At 39.5% G+C, this 25,139-nt stretch overlaps 1 protein-coding gene across 3 annotated transcripts in view; it reads right to left on the bottom strand.

Annotated features, from left to right (window-relative positions):
* LYPD6 (LY6/PLAUR domain containing 6) overlaps positions 1 to 25,139 on the bottom strand; it is a 141,948-nt gene that overhangs the window by 17,886 nt on the left and 98,923 nt on the right. For 2 of the 3 annotated variants that reach the window (XM_054548637.2, NM_001132437.1), the window contains 2 exon segments: positions 17,818 to 18,006; positions 6,515 to 6,613 (listed from right to left, as the gene is read on the bottom strand). In XM_054548637.2, coding sequence (XP_054404612.1) covers positions 6,515 to 6,613; positions 17,818 to 17,935 — 217 coding nt within the window. In that variant the 5' untranslated portion in view covers positions 17,936 to 18,006. 3 annotated transcript variants of the gene reach the window in all.

Genomic DNA, 25,139 nt, shown 5'->3' with positions numbered 1-25,139 from the left:
CTGTGAATTGGAGAAGGTTAGATGCTCTCAGTGTACGAAAAAAAGTCTTGTACAGGCTGACAGAACTTAAGGTTAAAAACTTGCTGGAGGCCAGGCGTGGTGGCTCACACCTATAATCCCAGCACCTTGGGAGGCCAAGGCGGGTGGATCATGAGGTCAGGAGATCAAGACCGTCCTGGCTAACATGATGAAACCCCATCTCTACTAAAAATACACAAAATTAGTCGGGCGTGGTGGCGGGCGCCTGCAGTCCCAGCTACACGGGAGGCTGAGGCAGAAGAATGGCGTGAACCTGGGAGGCGGAGCTTGCAGTGAGCTGAGATCGCACCACTGCACTCTACCCTGGGCAATACAGCAAGACTCTGTCTCAAAAAAAAAAAACTTGCTAGAAAAGTTCTAAGACTAATTCCGAGAATTATAATGCCAGCTGAAATGGGATGGCTTACATTGTCTTACCAAGAAACAGAATAAAATTAAAATAGCCAATTAAAATGTAAACAACAAAAATCTGTGTGAAAGCACAGGCCTGCCGTTGTAGACTGGATTTAAAGAGCAAGGTACCAGAGAAAAGACAAGCCCCCTGAGTGGTGCCTGACATTCTATACCTGTTCTCCCCTCGAGGCATTTGCTGATTCAAAAATTGCACAGGTGGAGAGGCTGAGAAACCAAGCAGAAAGCTCTGCTAAGGGGCAGAGAAGTAGGGCAGCACCTTCATCGGTCTCAAGGGGACTGGGAGCACAAATAGGAGATCAGAGCTAGCAGGGCAGCTGCAGGAGAAATGAGGTTCAGAGAAGCGAGACTGATGGCCTCCACATAGAATTCCAGGATGCCAGTTATTTACTTTCAGCACTTTAAAAATGTCATCTGGTTAACTTCTACCTTGTATTGTTTCTGTCAATACTAGATGTTGGCAAGATTGTGCAGCAACTAGCACTTGCATGCACTGCTGGTGAGATTATAAGTGGTACCGTCATTTTGCAAACGGTCAGGCAGTATCTAGTAAAGCCAACGCTTACATGCCCCATGCCTAGCAATCCCACTTCTGGGAAAGACCTAGCAGAAACGCATATGAACACGTACCACAAGACATACAGAAGAATGTTCATAGTGTTAAGAAACTGGAAACAATTCAAATGTCCTTCAATAGTGGAACAGATGAATTTTGGTATATTCATATAATGATCTACTATACATCCCTGAGAAAACATGACTTTGTTGCTCAAAAAGACATGGAGGAATTTCACATACATAATGTTTGAAAGCAAGGAGTACATTCTATACAACTCCACATATATGATGCTCAATGATAACAGTCTCAACATTGTTACCTTTGGGGATGGAGTATAATGACTGGGGCACCCTAGCAGCCTCTGGGGTTCTATTGCTTCATATGGGTGGAAACACAGCATGTTCACTTTGTAAAAATTCACAAATTGTGCACTTATGATCTCTTCACTTTGCGGTATGTATATTCAACTTTACTTTAAAATTACTTTTAAAAAGGAGGATGTTACTTTTAAAAAGACTTTCACTTAGCAAGATGACAATAATACGATGAGAGATCATCTGAAAAACACCTTATTACATAGCAGCCAGAAGTGTTGGATAAAATGTAACCAGCACTTTTTGTAAATTACAAATGAATTCTCCAGAAAGGAAAGTGTCAAGGGCCAACACTGGATAAGGTACTGATCTCTCTATCCTAGGGAAAGAACAATGTTAAAAGATAAGCCATAATAAATTCCAAGTCGTTGGGTCCCCATGGGATTCAGAGAGACAATAGAGACTCCTGTATAAATGAAAAAAAATTGGAGGGCTATATTCTAACTGTAAAATTGCCTAAAAGGAAGAAATTTCCACCCTTAGGTTAAGTCAAACACAAAGGTTGTCTGTTTCAGCCTGGGCCATGTCAAAAAAGTCAACAATAAAGAAATCATTCCTGAAAATTTGTAACTATGGTCTTGTCTTCAGTTGAGCTGAGGATCACATTTACATTTCCTGCTTATAGCAAGAACCATCAGGCAACTGATCTGGAAAAAGCCATCAAGAAATATGTCCAGCTTTTTCTTTACTTTTACAGAAAAACAGTGAACAGCATAGAAGCTGGAGCCAAAAGAATATGTGTTCTCTAACTCAAGAATTTTCTTTTTCTGATTATATATCAGCAATATTTTCAAATGGAGATTTTGCCTTAGAGGGAGGCATCTGTACTTCATAATTAAGAAGGAACATAATGTCTTTGGCTTAGCTATCCTCCACAAAACAGGCCTTTTTAAAAACTGTAATGTCGTTGACTTCACATTTAATTCCACAGACTTTTAATAACCATTTTTACAGTCCCTCTCTCTAGGATCTTTTCATCTTGCAGCACAGAGAAAAGTCATGGGCAAAAGTAGATCCAAGCACATGACATTCAACTCTTGTTTTAGATCATCAGTTCCTTCAACTGGCTCCTCACATAATGTGATTTCAAGATCCTTTTCCATTCTGGTTCACAAAATCAAGAAAATTGAACAGATTTATAATAAGTAGCTGATAAAATTAAAGTTGTTGCAAAGGAAGTGTTCAGAGACCAAAGATGAAATGGAAGCCAAGCAAGTAAAGCAACCAGAGTCAGTTATGGAGAGCATCTTAAGCTCCCATTTCTAGGAAGGGAGTATGGTACTATGAATCTGGAAGCACCAGAGGCACCAATAATGTAACGGAGGAGAATGCCCTTGTATCACACACCTTCTGAAAAAAAGAGAGACAGGGAACCTGAGTTAGCTAGAGGTGTGCCCAGCTGATGCCACCACTGCCAAAAGAGTGATTCCAGTCAGGAGAAAGCTTTCCTGACACTTGGCCAAACAATAACTCAAAACAAGTCTGAATCCCTGAATGTCAGTCGCTAAGATACACTATGTCTCTATGCACATGCATGTGACTGAGGTTAGCCTTAGAAAATTCTTGACATTCAGTGAATCCCCTAAGCAATTTGGGGTGTGCACTTATTCTGCATATATAAGATTGAATACTTAGATGAGGTGATTTTTTTCACTTTCAACAAATTATTTTCACATCAGGTGATAATTTAAACCTAGTTAACTATGTCACAAAGCAAACCAAAAAAAACCCAGGAATGTCTTAGAATTTCCATAGCAGTGTCTCAGTTGCCCTTCCTAAGCCCTTTGGTAGTCCTAGAGCTGCTTCAGACTACTAACAAACAGAAAAATCTAGAGTTAGCTAGTAGTGAAATACATTTTCTATTTTAATTTATTAATAAAATGGCATTATTTTCATTGTTAGAAAAATCTGAAGAAAACCTGGAGGAAAGAGCGGAAGACTCATGGGAAATAGGGCTGGCCAAGCAGGAAGCTGAGTGTGGCCTCACCCCTTCTCAGGTTACAGCTTTAAGTTCCCACTCCTTACCTGATGCTCAAGGCCCCACAAAAATCACCTGGCTCCACTATTTTGGGTCCCTAATTCTCTCATACAAACTAGCTGCTACTCCCAGGTCAGCTCTCTCCCCATCCACTGAGCACACCTGGGGAGTCTTGTCTCTATGCCTTTGCTATGAGTGAGTTCCTGGAAGACATGTTCTCTCCAATGCTGGACCTCCAGTTCCAAGTTGTAGAGCTACTGCAATCTTCTCAGCACATGATGCTTTTGCTGGATACCTCAGTCCCCAATAGCTCTTTTTCCTGTAAACTCCCACAGTGCTTAATGCCAGGTTCCACTTGGCACTTACCTTTGTCCTGCTAATTTTGACATCTGATATGTTCAGATCCTATCGGCCCAACTAAACCGCCTGCTCCCTGAAAGAAGAAACCAGATTCCTATCTTTCACTTTGTAATTCCCCAAGGGGCCTAGCATGGTTGTTTTGTGTTCTGAACCTCAGTGCATGACTCTCTATTTATCCCTTTAAATTGAAGGACAAAAAGATAAAAGTACAGGGGAAAAAAGAGAAAAGGATAAATTGTGTAGAGACCACTCTGCAATACCTTTAGGTATCCGGACTTTGAAATGATAGATTATGACCACAAAAGAAAGTATCAAGATGGAACTTCCTCTTTTCTCTGAGAGGCATTCAAGCAGTGTTTCTGGTCCCTTGCTTTTTCTTTTTGACAGGGATATACTTGTATACCATCAAACGTGGCCCAGAGCCTACAGAGAATACCAGTTCACATTCCTTTTTCCTCTGCATTATCTCCACTAAGGTTACCTCAAAGCTCAGTCAGTACCAAGAGAAGCACAGTCACATTTTGCTATGGTCCGAATGTGTCCCCCAAAGTTCATATGCAACTTAATCACCAATGTGAGGATATTAAGAGGTGGGGCGTTTAAGAGGTGATTAAGTCATGAGTGTGGAGCCCTCATGAATGGGATTAGGACCCTTATAAAAATGTTTGAGGGAGTGGGTCTGTTCCCTTCCCCCCCTTTTGTCTTCTGCCACGTGAGGGCACAGTGTTCCTCCCCTCCAGAGGATGCAGCAGCAAGGTGTCACCTTGAAAGCAGAGAGTCTATGCCCTTCTAGAACCTGCCAGCACCTTGATCTGGGACTTCCCAGCCTCAAGAACTGCGAGAAATAAACTTCTATTGTTTATATATTACCCAGTGTGAGGTATTTTATGACAGCATCACAAGTGGACTAAAACATGCTTCCTATACACTAGCTCTGACCAACGGGGCAACAGATTCAAAAGCAAATCAGCCAGCTTTATCACACAGGAACCAACCCAAAGATGACTAGATATACAAAGCAAATCATCTTGGTTTTGCCTGAAGTCACTGTTCATGATGGTTCTCAAATTTGGTTGCATATTAGAACCATTTGGAGGGCTTTTAAAAATCCTTATGCCTAGCTAGACCATTTAATATGAATCGCTGGGAATAAATCTAGGTGTTAGTGCTTTCGAAAGTTTACCAGGTAATTTCAATAGACAGCCAAGTCTGAGAAGCAGTGGTTTAACCAGATCCATTAGCAATGTTCATTCCACAGTGGTAATGTTAGAAAATACTGGCCCATTTGGAAATGAGCAGTGACTACAGATGGCAATAAAACTTATTTTTGATTACTCAGATGGCCGGATATCTAGTTTTCAGTTAAGCCAATCTTTAGTGCTTCCATGTTTTTCTCTGCCCTATAGGCCCCATTGTCATCTCTACCTAAAAGTCAACAAGAAGAGCCTAGAAATGACAACACTACATTTCTCTTTCTTATATAGAGGAGCTCCCTGTGGCTCTTGCCCCTGACTTTTCATTAGAATCAACTGCAATATTTAAAGTACCAATGCAGGGCCCTAATCTCAGAATGCTGGTTCAATTTGTGTAGAGCTGTGATTCTTAACTCATCACCTGACAACACTTTAGAAATGCGAATTCTCAGGCCCTATCTCAGACCCACTGAATCAGAAATGTGGGTGAAGAAGTGGGTGGGAGCAGAAATCTATGTTTTAATAAGCTCTCTGGAGAATGATGCTGCTGCTGAAGTTTGAAAACCACTGGTCTAGGCAGGGCAAAGCTTTCAGTGATTTCTTTGAAAAATTCCACAGGTGTTTCTACTGCACACACTAGGTGGAGTGGAGACTCCTGGGTTAGAGTACTAGCTTGGATAGTTGACATGTTTCCTTTAATTTCAGTTTCCATGCTCTCCCAATTTCCAATCCTCCATGAGAGGCAGAATACCATTCACTGGGTTAATTATGAGAACTCTTATATAATACTCGTGTTATGTTGAAAAATAATTGATTTGGTGGTGTTGTGTCCAAGCCATTTTAACAACTGAATTAGATCAGCAGTGAAACCCATCTAACTACTCACTCGAACATTTGTCAATAAAATTCCCTGTGCTCATTATCTCTACCCCCACCAAATAAATAGATTTTCCTCCAAAGTAAAATAGCCAGTTAACAGTGACTCCGTAGCCAAATATAACCATCTATTTTTTTTGATAGGATAAAAGAGACATGAATATAATGGGTATTTCTTTATTTTGAAATGGGCCTTTGGGTCAAAATTCCATGCTTCAGTTCAGTGTTCATCTCATCCTTCAAAACTTAATAGTTTAAAAATCCCAGGGATTTTATTTGTGCAATGATGACATTCAGAATTCTAAATTCTAGAGACTGCATGAAAGTCTCTGGCAAGATATGTAATCAATGGAATCTTTATATGAACATCAATTCATACATTACATAAAAGAGGTTACTATGCACTGACTAATGCCTCAAAGAGTGGCAGACAGACTGGCTGTTCTCTTGTCCTACATTTGACTGGGCCTGGGGGTACAGACGAAGGTATCACCTCCTGTGGAGTGCCAAAAATACTTCATGAGAAAGGAAACAATCCTATGCTCCGTTTATATCTCTGAGAATCTCTGATAAGTTATTGGTGTGGTACAAAAGATCGAATAGCCTTAGACAAGAGGAGCAGCTGAGATTGCAAGCATGCCTCTCTTTATACATCACCAAAGTCAAAAGGGCTGTTCACTCATAGACAGCCCAGGGGACCCCAATCAGTCTACTGAGAGTTTACCTCGAGGGCAGTAGATGTCTGGAGCCCATCGGTTGCACTCATAATTGTCTGCTGCCTTTTCACAGGTGAAACATTTAAATCCACCAGGATATGGTGTGGCTAAAAAAAGGATTAAGAGAAAAGATTAATTTTTAGACAAGGCACAGAATCCTGTGAAGTTAAGACATTTTCATTATTTTAAAGAAAGGATTCTCAAGACAACTTAGCAGTTTCTTAAACCTTCAACTACCATATGACCCAGCAACTTTACTCTTGGGCATCTATCCCTGAGAAATGAACATTTGTATTCATGCACAAATCTGTACACAAATGTCAACAGGAACTTTATTTGTAATAGCCCCAAAACTGGAAATATCCTCGATGTCCTTCAGTGGGTGAATGGTTAAACAAACTGTTGGACATCCATACTATGGAACATTAGTCAGCAATAAAAAGGAATGAACTATTACTACTTTCAACAACTTGGGTGAGTTTCCAGGAAATTATCTGGAGTGAATAAAGCCCATCCCAAAAGGTTATATATTGCATGGTTCCATTTATATGACATTTTTGAAATGATTAGTGGTTGTCAGGGGTTAGGGATGGCAGAGGTGGGAGTAGGGGTGGAGAGGTGGGGAGAGAGGTGGGTTTGAGGCCAGTAGGAGGAACCCTTGTGTTACTGAAACTCTTCAGTGTCTCGACTGTGGTGGAGGATACACAAACCTACACATGATAAAATTAGGTAGAACTAAATGTACACACACAGAGTAAAATTAGGGAAATCAGAATGACATTGGTAGACTGATTGTGTTGATATTAATATAATGGTTGTGGTATTATGCTATAGTTTTTCTTTTCTTTCTTTCTTTTCTTTTTTTCTGACTTTCACCCTCGTTGCCCAGGCAGGAGTGCAGTGGCACAATCTCGGCTCATGGCAACCTCCTTCTCCCGGGTTCAAGCGATTCTCCTGCCTCAGCCTCCCAAGTAGCTGGGATTACAGGCATGTGCCACCATACCCGGCTAATTTTGTATTTTTAGTAGAGATGGAGTTTTACCATGTTGGCCAGGCTAGTCTTGAACTCCTGACCTCAGGTGATCCACCCTCCTTGGCCTCCCAAAGTGCTGGGATTACAGGTATGAGCCACCACACCCAGCCTATGCTTTAGTTTTTCAAAATGTCACCACTGGGACCAACTGGATAATGGGTACATGGGATCTCACTGTATTATTTCTCGAACTCCTGGCCTCAAGGGATTTTCCAGCCTCGGCCTCCCAAACTGCTGGGATTATAGGCATAAACTACCACACTCAGCATCATGTACTATGTCCTAAAATTGCGTATGACTTTAAAATTATCTCAATAAAAATTTTAATTAAAAAGGCATTCTCTGGATTTCTAATAACTTACTCATGTCAACTTATACACAGATGTCAACATGCGAATAAAAATATTGGGTTGAATCATCACAAAATTTCCTGATGTTTGACCATTTCAATCTACAAAAGTGGCAATTTCTCTGGTACATTGTAAAATTTTTATCTGTTCAGACCTGATGTCATTATGAATCCTTGGAGATGGTAAGCCTTAGCTAAGAGAAGAGTCTTCATTGCTAAAATATATGCTGCCCATGCAGAGGTGACCCTCTTCAGGTGCCTTTCGGACCCATGTCCATAGAAGCTAGATGCTGAGGGGACATGGGGATGAGGCACCAGAGGCTACCAGTTCTAGCCTGAGGACTAGGCCATTCCAGGAAGCCCCACTTATCTCTTCCTACTGCTCCCACTGGAGAGTTGCCTCTTCCTGCCTTCAGAAGGAACTGTCCTCCAAGTGCTTCTATTCTTCACCTATAAGCTCAGGTGAGGAGGGGTCACATGAGATTTGAGCTCTGGAGATTGTCGCGGGCACCCAAGGCCTTCTCTCCACAAAAAGATGAGGATCACCGAGGAATGTCAGGCCCAGCTGTTCTTTGTCCTTACCACTGACGTGCATTTAGCTCTAATCATTTGCTTGCTTCACTACTTAAGAGTTTTGCCTTTCATAAACAAAACTTGTGTTGTTTAATTTGTAAAATTACCTGGCCTATTTGAAAGCTGCAAACACTCAAACACTTCATCTGCAGGAGCCAACTGTTCTCCCTCGCAGATGGCTGAGCCTGCATATCCCACTGGCGGAAATAATCATCTCAGGGTAAATTGCTCTGCCCACATGGAACCAATTAGATATGTTATCAAAAATAAATGAAGGAGAAGGCAGCAGCTTAAGGCCAGAATGATGGACCAGATATCACTTTGATTTTCACCTTGCCGAGAATAGCCGCCCATCCATGTACATGCTTGCATTACTTCACAGACCTGACTATGACAATATCAAATAATGTATCATGATCAAAAGTCATAAACAGTCTAAAAAAGGCAAGTAATCGGAACTTTTTATGGCCCATTTGCATGCTCTAAGTCTCTCACACAGTAACTCAAATTCATAAACAGAATGATAGAAAAAGTACATAGATCATTTTACAAAATGATGGAAAGCAGCTTAGACACAGCCATCCAACCACTCCATTTTCATGAGGAAATTTTAATAGGGGGAAAATGTCATATAATTGTGATAAAGAGAAGTATTTTATAAGCTATAAACAAATACTTTTTATACCTTCACATTACCCACCTATAGAAAAATGGGTTACATTTGAATTGAAAGGTTCTATTTAGGTAAGGGCAGATATACCTTGTTGTATCACAATTCATTTTAGCACACTTTGCAGATACTGTATTTTTACAAATTGAAGTTTTGTGGCAACCCTGCATTGAGCAAGTCTATCAGTGTCATTTTCCAATTGCACATGCTCACTTCATATCTGTGTCACATTTTGGGAATGCTTGCAATATGTCAAACTTTTCCATTACTTTTGTATCTGTATGGTGACTTGTGATCAGTAATCTCTGAAATACTATTATAATTGTTTGGGGGCACCACAAACTGCACCCACATAAAATGATGAACTGAATAAATGTGTATGTTTTGACTGCTCCAACGACCTGCTATTCTTCCATCTCTCTCTCTCTCCCTTTCCCTGCCCCAGACCTCCATATTTCCTGAGATACAACAATACAGAAATTAGGCCAACTAGTATCCCTACAAATGCCTCTAAGTGTTCAGGTGAAAGGAAGAGTAACACAATTTTCACTTTAAATCAAAACCTAAAAATGATTAAGACTGGTGAGGAAGGCATGTTGAAAGCTGAGATAGGCTGAAAGCTAGGCCTCTTGTGCCAGTTAGCCAAGTTGTAAATATAAAGGAAAGGTTCTTGAAGGAAGTTAAAAGTGCTACTTTAATGAATACACGAATGTTAAGAATGTAGAACAGCCTTTTTGCTGATACAGAGAAAGTTTGAGTGGTCTGGATAGAAGATCAAACCAGCCACAGCATTCCCTTAAACCAAAGCCTAATCCAAGTCAAGGTCCTAACTCTCATTAGTTCTATAAAGGCTGAGAGACATGAAGAAGCTGCAGAAGAAAAGTCTGCAGCTAGCAGAGAATGGTTCTCAAGGTTTAAGGAAAAAATCCATTTCCATAACATAAAATCATAAGGTAAAATGGAAAGTGCTAATGAGGAAGTTGCAGCAAGTTATCCAGAAAATCTAGTTAAGATCACTGAAGATGACACTAAACAGATTTTCAGTGTAGACAAAACAGCCTTATATTGAAAGAAGATGACATCTAGGACTTTCATAGCTAGAGAGAAAAGTCAATGCCTGGCTTCAAAGGATAGGCTGATTCTTTTGTTAGGTGCTAATACAGCTGGTGACTTTTAAATTGAAGCCAATGCTAATTTATCATTCTTAAAATCCTTGAGACTTTAAAAATTATGTTAAATCTACTCTGTGCTCTATAAATGGAACAACAAAGCCTGGATGACAGCACATTTATTTACAGAATTGTCTACTGAATATTGTAAGCCCCCTGTTGGGATCTACTGCTCAGAAAAAAAATATTTCTTTCAAAATACTACTGCTCATTGGCAATACAGCTGGTCACTCAAGAGCTCTGATGGAGATCTACAAGGAAATTAATGTCGTTTTCATGCCTGTGATCCCAACATCCCTTTTGTAGTTGATGGATCAAGAAGTCATTTTGAGTTTCAAGTTTTATTATTTAAGAAATGTATTTGTAAGCCTATAGCTGCCATAGATCATGATTTTGCTAATGAATATGAGCAAAGTAAATTAAAATCCCTTCTAGAAAGGATTAATCATCTAGGTGCCATTAAGAACATTTGTGATTCACAGGTGGTCAAAATGTCAACATTAACAGCAGTTTGGAAATACATGATTCCAACCATCACGGATGACTTTGATTTCAGTAGAGAAAGTAACTGCAGATGTGGTGGACACAGCAAGAGAACTAGAATTAGAAGCGGAGCCTGAAAAGGTGACTGAACTGCTGTAATCTCACGATAGAAGTTAAATGAATGAGGAGTTGGCTTCTTATGAACGAGCAAAAAAAAATGCCGTTTCTTGAGATGGAATCTACTCCTGGTGAAGATGCTGTGAACATTGTTGAAATGACAAAAAAGGATTTAGAACATCACAGAACTGTTGATAAAGCAGTGGCAGGGTTTTGAGAAGATTAATTCCAATTTTGAAAGAAGTTCTCCTGTGAGTAGAATGCTGTCAAACAGCATCACATGCTACTGAGAAATCTTTTGTGAAGGGCAGAATCAGCTGATATGGTAAACTTCATTGTTGCCTTATTTTTAAAAATTGCCACAGCTACCCCAGCCTTCAGCAACCATCACCGTGATCATTCAACAGCCATCAATATCAAGGCAAGACCCTCCACCAGAAAAAAAGATTACAACTCACTAAAGGCTCAGATGATCTTAGCATTTTTAGCAATAAAGTCTTTTTAAATTAAGATACGCACATTGTTGGTGGAACATGGTGGCCAACGATGTAATCTCAGCACTTTGGGAGGCCGAGTCACGTGGATAGCTAGAGCTCACAAGTTCAAGACCAGCCTTAGCTACATGAAGAAATCCCGTCTCTACTAAAAATACAAAAATTAGCCAGGCGTGGTGGTGCACACCTGTGGTCCCAGCTACTCAGGAGGCTGAGGTGGGAGAATCGCTTGAGCCTAGGTGGCAGTGGCTGCAGTAAACTGAGATTGCACCACTGCACTCCAGCCTGGGCCACAGAGCCAAGCCCTGCCTCAAAAAAAAAAAAAAAAAAAAGATATGCACATTGTTTTTTAGACATAATGCTATTCCACACTTAATAGACTATGGTATAATATAAACATAACTTTTATATGCACAAGGAGACCAACAAATTTGCATAACTTGCTTTATTGTGATAATTGCTTTGTTGTGGTGCTCTGGAACTGATCCTGCAATAATCTCTAAGGTATTCCTGTACATGGCTGAAGAATTAAAAAAACAAAAACAAAACAGGTTCTCAAATGCCAAAGCCATGCAATACTCTTGCAGATATTTTAATTAATCATATAAAATATTTTAGGAAATTGTCCTCATTGGATACATTAAAAAAGTTTCCCTATCAAGTTTAAAATACTTAATATATAAACAACTTTCAAAGATTGGACTTTAAAATGGCTTGTAAAATTTGAAGCAGAATGATCAAAGTAGACATTTTGGAAAAGAAAAGATATAAAGCATTTGTCAAAGAAGTGCATTTCTCAGAAAAATGATCCTCATATTCACCAAGGTTTATGGCTGCAAGCTACTCATACCACTTCAGTTTGCATGATTAATTCACTGGGGCATCCAATTTTATCTGTCTGTCACTGCAGCCAGTAAAATTTTTGGATGGAATACTGAATTAGTTATTCCTGGAAACTTTCCCATCAAAGAGATAAATTAAGAATTCTGAATGAAGATTGACGATCCAGCTACTCCAAGAACAAACTTATTGAGACCCTAATACTAGTAAGTTGTAGTGTTCACAAATTTGAATTACTTAATAGACTTTTCAAAATGATCTTTTGTGAGACAAGTGACATACTATAAACACTTATTTCTTACATAAGAGGCCTGGATTCTGAAAATGAATCCAAAGTATATTGAAATTTAAACAGGAGTGGGAACTAAAATACTATGGCAGCAAAATGAAGCTTTGCTTAAATTCTTTTATCTCTGAGTTTATCAGCACATATCATTGACAACCAAATTATCTCATTTTTGGTGAGTTTTCTTTTAGAATCTACAGCTCCATATCTGTGCACATTCTCAATGGCTAGAGTTTAATATTTGCCTGTAGGAACTTTTACTGACATCTTGGCAGGTAATACCAATTAGTGAATAATCACACCCTGATTAATGACAAATCTCTGCAAACATACTGCTTTCAGTGGATAATTAAGGTATAATACAAGTAAATGGTTAAATTCTTCCCTCGAGATATTTTGTCAGAAATGAGGTCTACAGATGAACAACTATCTCCAGTAACTTGCTAATTGATACTGCATCTGATAAAGAGGTTTTTTTTTTTTTAAAGGAAGGAAAGAGGTTCCTAAGAGATGTGCTATTTGCTTCTTTGTTACTTCAAAGTACTGTAGAGCAAGCGGAGTTTCAAATTGTTGTGGCCCCAGCTGTGAATGAATCTAATTTGGCTCTTGATCACAGAGTTAATAAGCTCAGTACTCTGTATTTCAGGGCATAAGTCCTTGGTCCCTTAAGAGAAGGTGATTGTAAAGAAAAAAAGAAACGCCAAAGTGCCCAGTTACTTCCTGTAAAATAATCTGTCCATTAACTCTCATGGTCAGCCATAGTTCAACCGACCATAATTCATTTGTACGGTATCAGAAAAGATTTAGTCTTTGTTTCCATCTCTTGGAACTTTTGCCTAGACAAAGGCCTTCAGTTACCAGAACCGTGGTGAGAACAGACTTTTGTTTTGAAAGGTACGCTGATGTGTAATGCATCCAAACATTTTTCTATTCTTACCAAATTAACTTCCATTGTTTCTGAAAACTGGATGCAAATATAAAAATTCTAGAAATCTAATAAATGTATCTTTTTTCTCAGTCCACTTGGCAACAAAATATTGTAAGTAAAATTTTAATATGAACATATTTCTGACAGAAATAAATACATTATCTGGTACCTTCCTAGAAAGTCCCCTTACTCTCTAAGGCTTACGTAGTACAGTCTGAACAAACTTATTTGGCTCTCTACATGGGCACAAACAAGCCCCCACAGGAATACAGCTCTTTGGTGCACATGATTAAGGAAAGATTCAAAACATGCAACCAGAGGAAAACTGGATATTCTTAGGAAAGGTTTCTTTCTATTCTAAGGAAAGAAATGGAGGCCAAGAATAGGTCGCAGCCACTTAGTATATTAAACTCTGCTATCTCTTACAATGTCTGACTACCAAATAAGCAGCTCCATTTCTCTTAATAGTAACTCTTGTTTTGAAAGTTTTTATTTGATTTGGTATTTGAATCATAGGCTGGGATGAAATTCATTTTTCACATAAAAACAAGCAAAGAAAAACTCAACAACAAATGACACAAGGATTACAGAAAAGAACATTATTGACGACAGTGCTTCAGATTTGAAAGCCATGAAGTTTCTTTCTTTTAAATGTTCAGAAACTTCAAAGATTAGGAAACCAGGGAGCAAAAAAGATTAGTCATGGGAGGCTGAATTTTCCCAGCCTGAGTTCCAATCTCTCCCCAGTTATTATCAGTGATGGCTGTTCCGGGCATCGGAATGAGGTGAAAATAGCTTCTGTTTGTCTGGTACAGAAAATGTGTGTGTGTCTTCTCATATCTCCAGCATCACTATATTTCTCCTTCAGCAGGTTCCGAGCTTCATGTTACACACTGTAACATTAATGAAATGTGGCTCACTCACAAAAGAACGCTGTTTGTGCCTTCATCTACAAAGTGAGGTGACTATATAAATAATTCAAAATCAAACTAATCCCATACTTCCCTCAGATATTTTTTACGGTCTATGTTCAACAGATAACTGCTTATTTGTAGAGACTACATCTTAATATGGTCTAGTGCTCAAGGACATAGAACCATGCCATTTAAAAAATCAAAGTGTGAAAACACACACCACAAACTTCTAAAATAGTTCAAAGAAATTAGAAGTTAATACTGATTTAAAAGTGGACAGAATAGGCCAGGCGCGGTGGCTCATGTCTGTAATCCCAGCACTTTGGGAGGCCGAGGCGGGCAGATCACGAGGTCAGGAAATGGAGACCACCCTGGCTAACATGGTGAAACCCGTCTCTACTAAAAATACAAAAAAAAAAAAAAAAAAATTTAGGCCTGGTGGCGGGCGCCTGTAGTCCCAGCTTCTCGGGAGGCTGAGGCAGGAGAATGGCATGAAACCAGGAGGCGGAGCTTGCAGTTAGCCAAGATCGCACCACTGCACTCCAGCCTGGGCGACAGAGTGAGACTCTGTCTCAAAAAAAAAAAAAAAAAAAAAAAAAAAGGGACAGAATAAACAAACTTCTGGCCAAGTAGGAGCCATTCATAGTAACTTCACTCTAACAAGAATTTATACAGTATTCCCATCATAAGTTACGGAGGGAGACTCTAAAGAGAACTTGGACCCTGACCTGCTGGTGAATCATCTACTTATAATCTCACTTAGGAACAACTTCTATCCTTTTCCATATCTCAGAATCATATCAGAAAACCTCACCAATTCTTTTTTCTTTTACTTTTATTTGCATTTGTTTTATGCTGCATTTATTCCCATGTCATACGTTTTTGTTTCTTCAGTTTCTTCCGGGATATCTTTTTCTTCTCTGCAACTCCCTCTTCTGGTTTAGGAACAATTTGATTCTTTTCAGTAAGGGTCATCTCGACGTGACACGGGGAGCTCATGTATGGCTCTTTAAGTAAGTTCAGCCGTGCATCTTGGATCCCTTGTTCACCTGGATAGGCTCAATGACCAGGGAATCTACATCTAAACCCTTAAGTACAGCATGACTCTGCGTTTTAAAGCATGTGCAGCAAACAATCAGCACTCTTTTCAGGCCACTGGTCCTGTGTTCAGCCTCACTGTTTGGCCTGGGCACACCTACCAACTCCACCATCTTAATGTTAGAATGGTAGACATTATTTTTGTAAAGTGACATCTTTCAGACAACTCAGTGGCTTTTTGTACATACATACGCTTGATGGTCTGGGCAGTTTCACAGGTGTTCTTAAAGTGAACATGAAGATTTGAACCCTGATTTGCATGATTTGGTTTTCCAGGTCAAATGAATAGTGAACCATTTTTACAGATCACCTCAGGCCAGTGAGGGGAAGAGGAAGCCCTAATAATTCTTTACATATGGCGAGTTTCTTCTAATCAGGCCATGGCTTTATTTAATTAACATTGGTCATATGAGCAGAACTTTTTCACCAACTTTTCAAGAGCAGAAGTGATTTCCCTCTGCTTGCAAGGCTCAGCCTTCAAGACCTCCTTCTGAAATTGAATTTCCAAACAGAGACCCAACACACAGGGCACTGACCCACCACACTAACTGAGGTAGAAGTGGTGTGTATGTTGTTAAATCCAGTCACCTTAATTCTCCTTCCCACTCTGTGTGTACAATCACAGCCTCCGTGTAGGTCCGGTGTGGACCTTTTCTGCAGCCCAGTTACTACTGAGTCTGTCACTGAAGTTGAGAAGGAATCATACAGAAGCTGAAAACTCTGGCAATCAACCCTAAGAGACAGAAACTTAGGTTTTTGATTCACCAAGTCTAATAAAGTAGCATGCCTATTTGGAGAAAACAGCAAAATGCAATCTAGAAAACAGAACAAATATTAAAGCACCTTCTCTTCATGCATATTATTAAAATAAAAAGCCCCACGAAACAAGCAGCCAGGTAAGTCTTCCATACGATTAACCAGTGGGCACCAGACTACACTGATAAGAGGGTACAGACACAATAGAAGTCTAAAGAAATTATTTGCTGCCTATTAAAAGTATATTGGAGTTATACAACACTGCAGCAGTGTATTCTCAGCACCCCCAGTTTACTAAGCCAATGATAACAAAAACAATAATGTAAACAACCATTTGATTGCCTGGTGTGGTATAGGCCTAGTGTTTTACAGATATTATTTCTGCTCCGTAAAATAATGCTACCGAGTATGCATTATATTACTTTACCACTTTAGAAAAGACAAAATTAACACAAAGAATTCTCCTAACATTGAGCATGTCCTATGTCTCACACGCAGTGCTAAGTGCTTCATACACATTTTTAATTTAATCTTCACAATGATAGGGAATTTAAGTCAAAAGGCCACAAAGCAGCTGAGCTAGTTGCTGACCCTAGGTCAGGTGGACTCCAAGCCCCGGGGCATTCTGCATACCACCTCTCAGCTAACCCAGAACAAGCAGACATTAAATATTCCAACCATGTGGATTGAAGGAATCCACATGGCTGCCTTCACTTTGTAGACTATGTGATCCTCAAAAGCAAGGACTGTGTTTGATTTGCCTTTATGCTTTCAAGCCTATCACAATCCTTGACACACAGTGGACACTCAAACTATATTTGTTAAGTAGAGCATTTCAAAAGAGTAATGCACCTTGGGGCAAAAGCCGAAGGTCAGAATATACACAATGCAACCAGCTCTCACCTCAACAGGGGCAATACAGAAGAGGATTCATACAAAGAGACAATAAATACAAAGATAGAGACCAAAAGAGGAAGTCAAACTGCTGTTTCCTAAAGTGTGATCCTTAGAATATCTGCAGCAGAAGTAGTTGAAGTTCTTGCTGAAAGCAAAAATCCACAGGTACAGCCTGAGATACATGCAAATCAGAAACTCTAGGGCAGGGATCTGGGCATCTATGTTACTATGCATTCCCTAGATAATTCTTAAATATAGGCAACCAAAAGGAGGCACAGGGCATTGGAAGTTGTGGGAGGAAATTACGCTGAAATTGAGAATTAGATGCAGAGAGAGGAAGACCAGCTATTATCTTACGTATAAAGGATTGATCTTTTACAAACAATCCTCCTTCTGGGATATGGTGGTTCACTTTAATAGCTGACTTAGGACTGGCACGAGTACAAGGGGAAGAGTGTTCAGAATCAGAGTGATTGTGTAGGGAACAGAGAAAACAAACCCAATAATTTGCCTTAACACCACCAAAAATCTTCTTGTGAAAAGGTGAGGGTAAAGCATAAAACATCTTTTGTAAATTACTGCACCACTCCAATTAAATCACAGGAGGTTTTCACTATACTGAAGGATCCTTTTCCTGGCCAGTTTTTGAACCACTTCTTATTTGAAATAAAGTGATATTTCTGCAGCAAAGAGAACAGTCTTACTTGAAGGGTGGAGGTAGATAATGTCTTTCACTGTGAAGTCTCGGGACTGAGCAGCTTTCAGACAATCCGCCAGCAGGCTCAGGAGCAGGAGCCAGGCCAGAGCAGGGCCAGGTTCCATGGCAGACCAAAGTGTCACTCATACAGAGGGCCTGGGAGTGGGCACTCAGGGCAACAGGAGAGAACTTGCACCTGAAAAATGAAGAAAGAATCATCTCAGTGATCGACTGGAGAAAGCCACAGGAGGCTTGGCTGAGCTCCCATGCTGGTAAGATGGGATGGAGAGCAACAGGGCACAAGGAAGTGGGTAGACATGGAGAGAAACTTTATCAACAGTAATTTTAGAGCACTGAGAACATTCCAGCCCAGATCTAGTCTTAATCAGGTTGCTAAGGCTCCACTGGTAGCCATCCCCTCTCATATCCAGCAGAGATGGTATCAAGAGAGACTGAATTTTAACAAAATCCAGCTACTTTTTGCCAGGAGGCTAGGGGATGGCTGCCAGAGTACGATAAAGAAGTCAGGAGCAAAAGCTCAGAAGCATTTCCCTGAGAATGGTGCAGGTCAGATAGGGAGTTCAGCCATACTGGGCCACGGTGTCCATGCAAACCTGTACAGGGCAGACTTTCAGATTTAGGAAAACAAACAAATACAGAAAAGCTGACCTCTCCAAAATTAAAAAGTGCCTCCGTAACACAAAATCTCCTTAACGTAACTAATATTTGTTGGCCAGGTACTACTGAAGTCCTTTATGTAAATCCATTTATTCTCCCAGCAACCCTATGAGGTAGGCATAACTATTAACCCATTTTGGGTAAACTGGGGTTCAGCAAATAAGTAGCAGATCTGACTCCAACCCAGGCAATGTGGCATTGGAGTCTGCATATTTAAACACTAGGCAATTCTGTGTTCTTAAGACTGACTTAAGGTGTATTTAAAAAACGGATTGGATGGGCGCAGTGGCTCATGCCTATAATCCCAGCACTTTGGGAGGCTGAGGCGGGTGGATCGCCTGAGGTTGGGAGTTCAAGACCAGCCTGGCCAATATAGTGAAACCCTGTCTCTACTAAAAATACAAAAAATTAGTTGGGTGTGGTGGCAGGCACCTGTAATCTCAGCTACTCTCTGGAGGGTGAGGCAGAAGAATCACTTAAACCTGGGAGGCAGAGGTTGCAGTGAGCTGACTTTGTGCCGTTGCACTCCAGCCTGGGCAACAAGAGTGAAACTCCATCTCAAAAAAAAAAAAACAAACTGATAAGATCGTGTTGTCGCTATAGCACTAAGTGATTATTATCTACTGTGTCCTTTATTCTGATTGTCCTTTTCACTCAAAATTAAGGAAAAGACAAATCTGTAATAACCCTGAATTGCTCTGCTTACTGGGAATGCAGAGATCTGTCTTAATTTTTATATAGGTGCTATTCTCTTGCTATCTTCTTGGTTTCCTATAAAGCTTATTCCTCATGTTCTACTACTTTTCCAAGTACCATTATCTCTATTGCTCTGCAAGGAGTCAGGGTTATTCATTTTATTTTAACCTAGCTGAAAACCAACAGTTTTGATATTTTGTTTAATATAAATGTTCAACAAGATTTTTTAAATAGCATAATTACTTTGTAAAAATACATAGGCAAGGAAATACATTATGAAACAGAAACTCAGTAGAGAAAATCAATATGACCCAATCAGATCTAGAATATACTACAAAGCAAAATTAATCAAAACACAATGATAGAAAGTGTAAAAATGAACTTAGAAAGTAGAATACTCTAAGGAGCCCAGAAATAGACCCAACTGTTTATAGGGTGCAAGCAATTGTTCAAAATTACAGAATGGGACCACATTAAGTGAATAGTATTATAACTTTCTTAAATATTTTTTTAAATAGCTGAAACCATAAAATGCATAACTTGCTAAATTACTTCCAGATGTGCTGATTATTCTTTTTTAATTGGCAAATTGTTAGACAACAGAGTAGAGCTCTCTTATCACTTGTAACAGCTTGATAATGCCAACCTTGCTAATTTCATGCTCACTACGCCATCTTCTGTTTACAATTTAATTCCCCAAGCAAACCTGGCATTCAGGAAGAGAATGGGCCACTCAATCACTTAATAAATGTGACTGCCAGGCACTGTGCTGGGCACTTGGTTGAACACTATGATGAAAAAACAAGTATCCACCAGTATCTTTCCCTTGCAAGTCAGCAGCCAAGTGACAGAGACAAACATCACTTCATCTTGAATGAATGCAACAGTGCTTCTTTCCACATCCATCTGGCTTTTCTCTGCCAGCATGGTGAGGTTGGTAAGGTGAGGCTGCACCTCTGGGACAGGTCTGCACAGCACCCCATGGAGACCTGGCAGCACCATGGCCAACACCCCCATCTCCTCCCAATCTGTATGTAGCAGGGCTCAGTTTGAGAGTCAGAGATCAAAATGGCATGAACATTATGTGTGTAACTGTAAACATAAATGTGAACAAATGCACAGACAAAAGACTGGAGAGGAAAAAACAAAATTAAGATAGTAAAGCCATGGTGTATGAGTTAGCCCAGGCTGCCGTAACAAAATACCATAGACCGGGGGGCTTATACAACAGAGATTTCTCACAGTTCTGGAAGCTAGGAAGTCCAAGATCAAGGTGTCAGCAAGGCTGCTGTCTCCTGAGGTCTCTCTTCTTGGCTTGCTGATGGCTTTGCCCTACATGCATAGTCCTGGTGTCACTTCCTCTACTCGTAAGAACACAGTCAGATTGGATTAGGGTCTCAGCTTTATGGCCTCAGTTAGCCTTAATTACCTCCTTAAAGGCTCAATCTCCAAATATAGTTACATTCCAAGGTACCAGGGGTTAGGCTTCAACATACGAATTTTGGGGGCACACATTTCAGCCCACTGCATGTTTTCTCTTATTGTTTTGTTTTTTAGGTAACATTTCCTCCCACACGACATGTCCCAGTGATGATGATGTTTCATAATTTTAAAACAGTATAATTGATCTGAGATGACACAGAGTACTGTAAACTCCTTCCCAGGTTATAGGACCATGAGCTCCTCAGGACAGGAACTTGCCGTGATTATCCTTACTTTCCCTGCCTCAGACCCTGGCCACAGAGAGGGCTCTGAGAGCTTCTGTGGATGCGGACGGGAACATTTATGTCAGACTATTCTAATACCTCAGGGTTGGCCTCCTGCCCTCCACTCCCTTTCTTTGTCAACTCATCCTTTGTTTTGCCATAAGAGATGAGTGATAAAAACATCATCACATCTGCTAAACACAAAAATCCAGATCCATGCTCTAGAAAAAGACTTAATTTGAAGTCATGTATACTACATCTTTTATGACCAAAAATATGAGCAGATGGGAGTGAGAAATGTCTTGAAGGGATAGTTAAAAATTCGCAATATCAAGAATATGAAAAATTATATTCATAGTAAATAGTGAAGCAAACTCATGGCAAAGTTTAAATTGATGAGGATTAAGTATAGCAGAACTTTTGTTCTGGTTACTTTTTGGAAAAAAGTAATGACTTATAAAACTATGTGGCATCACTTCAATTTTTAACTTACTCTTCCATGTACTCTTATGCAGCATTTTCCATTTTTGTTTTGTTGCCTTTAATAGTGTGTTTAAATTGTCAAACATGCTTCCCCCCTCCCTCCACCATACCACTTATTTATCATCTAACTGGTTTGCAAATGTCTATGTGCAGAACTAAGAGTGATCATGGTACCTCCATGGTGCCTAACGTAGATGACGGGCTGATAGGTGCAGCAAACCACCATGGCACGTGTATACCTATGTAACAAATCTGCACGTTCTACCCATGTATCCCAGAATTTACAGTATAATAAGAAGAAGAAGAAGAAATGGTGGGAGATATCTTCACAATATATCATGATTCCACATCCTTTCTGACAAAATTATACACTAATGCTAATGATATATTAAAGGACAATACCAAAAAGCCAAGGCTCAGGTCAAAAAGGAGATGGATATTTTTACAGACCAGACACAGAGTACATATACAATGTGGGGAAAATGCCATAGGGTTGCTGGGAAATGGACCCAGCAGCAGGGATGTGGCACCAGGAACTTGGCCTCTGTGAATAGTCTTACATGTTTTCATGTGAGATAGGGAACTAAAACCAGGCTCACAGCATCAAACTAGGGACTGGAGTACAGCACTCTGCTCATAGAAGCTAAAAAACCCAAATGGCCAAAAACCCCAAATGACTACAATTGCTGCTTGAAGCTATGCCTCATAACAAGCAGGATGCCTCATGAGAAAACAATCAAAGTTCCTGCTTTGCAGCCAGGAACTAAACCAAGTCCCCCACAGCTTTCCTGACTGTATGGCAATATCTCCATATCAAAAAAAAAATTTTACTTGTATAAAAGATGCTGATGGAGGTCAGGAGCACATTGTCTTGTATCACCTTTCAAGGCCACGTCCTGTGTGTGCACAGGATGGTGGATCAGCGCGGATGAAATTAAAGCAACTATTTCACTCATTACAAGAGATCCACCTCTACTCATCATAGGAAAGAGCAAGCTGAATTCATTAGGCCTGATTTGTTTAGCACAAGTTTTCAAATTTGGGGGATTCAAATAATTTTTTAACCATGAATTTCATGTGTTTAATGCTGAATTTCCAAATTCTTAAAGTAGTTGAATTTTAATTCTCCCAATACATTTTACTTGTGAAATCATTTCTTCTTTGGAAAAAAAAAGAGTATGTCTTTTCTAGGTTTATGTGTAATTAGAAAAAGGACTGAAAGGATAGACACCAAAATAATGTAGGATTTAGGGAGTGTTTTAATATTCACTTACATGTTCAAAACATCTTAATGAGCATGTATTATTTTATAGAGAAAAAACTTTTAATAACATTTTTCAAAGAATGAGTTTGACAGACTTACTTTTTATGCACAAGTCAGTCAGCTTTTCACCTAAAACCAATGAACATAACCTCAAAATAGTCATATGTCTTCTAAAATAATAGATTCAATATGAAACAGAATGTTCTCTCTTCGCATCTCTTACCATGCCCTTCCCTGGTGTCCTAACACTACTTGGAAGATGCAAGCCTAAGACAATGAGGGAAAGGGGGAAAAGAGAGATGGAAATAAATCTAGAAAACAGGAGGCGATGTGCTCATAGGGTACTATGCTGCTCACCACCTCAAATGACGCCACAACGGTAGAAGATTAAGAGGAAGGCCTGCACCTTGGTGTAGCCCGTGGAAGGAGAAAGAGAGAAGTCATCTACCTGGTTCCTTCCTGCTTGATCACCATTGATCAAGCTTCACTCCACAAGGAACTCCCTCCCTCCCCTACACTTCAGCAGCCAGAATGGAGGGCCATAACCCAGTGTGGACGGACCTCTGATCAGGAAACAGAAAGAAAGCACCTGGCACAGAAATCTGACGTTTCTTTTATTGTATGAACATACTATGTTTATCCATTATCAGATGATAGACATTGGGTGATTTTCACTGTTTGACTATTGAGAATACTGCTGCTAACATTCATGTACATGTTTGTGTGTGGACATACGTATTCTGTTTTTCTTGGGTATATATGCAGGAGTGGAACTGCTGGGTCTTGTGGTCTTACGTTTTACTTTTGGAGGAACTGCCAGTTTTGCACTGAAGCTGCAACATTTTACATTCTCATCAGCAATATATGTGTTCCAATTTCTCCACATCCTCACCAACACTTTTCTTTTCTTTCTTTTTTAAAAAAAATTATAGCCATCCTAGTGGCTGTGAAGTATATCTCACACTGGTTTTGACTTGTATTTCCCAAGCAACTAGTGATGCTGAACATCTTTTCATGTGCTTATTGGCGATTTGTATATCTTCTTTGGAGTGATGTCTATTCAAATCCTTTGCCCAATATTTTGCCTGAATATTATCTAATTATTTTTGAGTTGTAAGAGTTCTATATTCTGGATTCTAGATCCTTTTCAGATAAATGTTTGCAAATATCCTCTCCCATTCTGTGTTGTCTTTTACTTTCTTGATGGAGTCCTTTGATCTACAAAAGTTTTTAATTTTGATAGAGCCCACACCTTATTTTTTATAAACATAGATTTTGTTCCCTTATAAAAGTCACGACCAACATAAGACTAAAAAAATGCACACAATGCACAGTAAAAGAACTTGTCTACTTTATAGCAGACAAGACTGTATTTTCCACCTCTCTTTTCCATGGGAAAAACAGGATGGGCAGGACTGTTTATTCATATCACCGACTGTTTACATTCCTGCAGTAAATCATGAAGCATCACTCACTCTATTAGTATTTTCTAGGAACTGAAAAATGAAAGATGAGTGGCATGCATTCACAATTAACCTAACAGCTACTGAAATACAAGCACTGCTAAGGGGATGTATCTTTTCCTCACAGATTCTCAATAGTTGATGGAGCTTTAATCCACAAACCTCACAAATGTGATGCTGGACATGTTCAGATGATATGAAGTCTTTTCTGGGACTTTGATGCTTTTCCACAGAATCTGCAGTGCCTTTGTACTGTATTAGACATTTAGAAAAGACATTGTGTTTCCATTTTATGATGCTGCTATTTGAATATGCACTGCGGATCCTGTCCCTGAATACGGTTCTCTTTATGAAGAAGTACACTCTCATTTTCACAGCTCTGTGACCTTTCATTTGTTATTTATGAGCTTTTGCAAATCTAATACCGCTCTGACAGATTTAATTTGTGCTCTAAATTACCTTTGCATGAGTTACTCAACTGCTGGTTTTATTCCAATGGATTACTTGCTACATTCCAAAACAAACAAAAAAAAATTAGTTCATGATCTATTGGACTTCCACCACTTGGGAGAAAGTTGAGAAGAGTTGCATTCCGAACCTTCACTCTGTGGATGGTACTAGACAATATAAAGGAGGATTTCTAAATCAGTCAGGGGCAAAGTGCTGGACCATAACCCAGGTCAAGTTTTACAAGTCTACACCCTAATTACTATTTCATGTACAGTCTATAAAATGAGATACTTCCACTTAAACTGGTCACTAGATGAAAATTAAGCACTTTGGAAGCTATCTTAAGAACCAAGTACTAAATTACAAAATCTCAGGACTAAGTCAGTATATAAGCAATTATAAAGTGGCAAACAAATACAAATCTAAATATTTCAATGCTATTCAAACAGAAATTTAAAAATGCCTAATACAAGAGCAGAATGGAATTCTGAAGCCTCAAAGATCACAATCAATCTTGATTTAATTTTTAATATGGTGGTACCTTAGTTGCCTGAAAAAGTTAATACAGTTTCCAAAAGTATAAACTAAA

Source organism: Pongo abelii, chromosome 11 (genome assembly GCF_028885655.2).
Source record: "Pongo abelii isolate AG06213 chromosome 11, NHGRI_mPonAbe1-v2.0_pri, whole genome shotgun sequence".
In the NCBI taxonomy this organism is placed as follows: Eukaryota; Metazoa; Chordata; class Mammalia; order Primates; family Hominidae; genus Pongo; species Pongo abelii.
The sequence above is the reverse complement of the archived record's forward strand: the minus strand, read 5'-3'. Positions and strand labels throughout refer to the sequence as shown.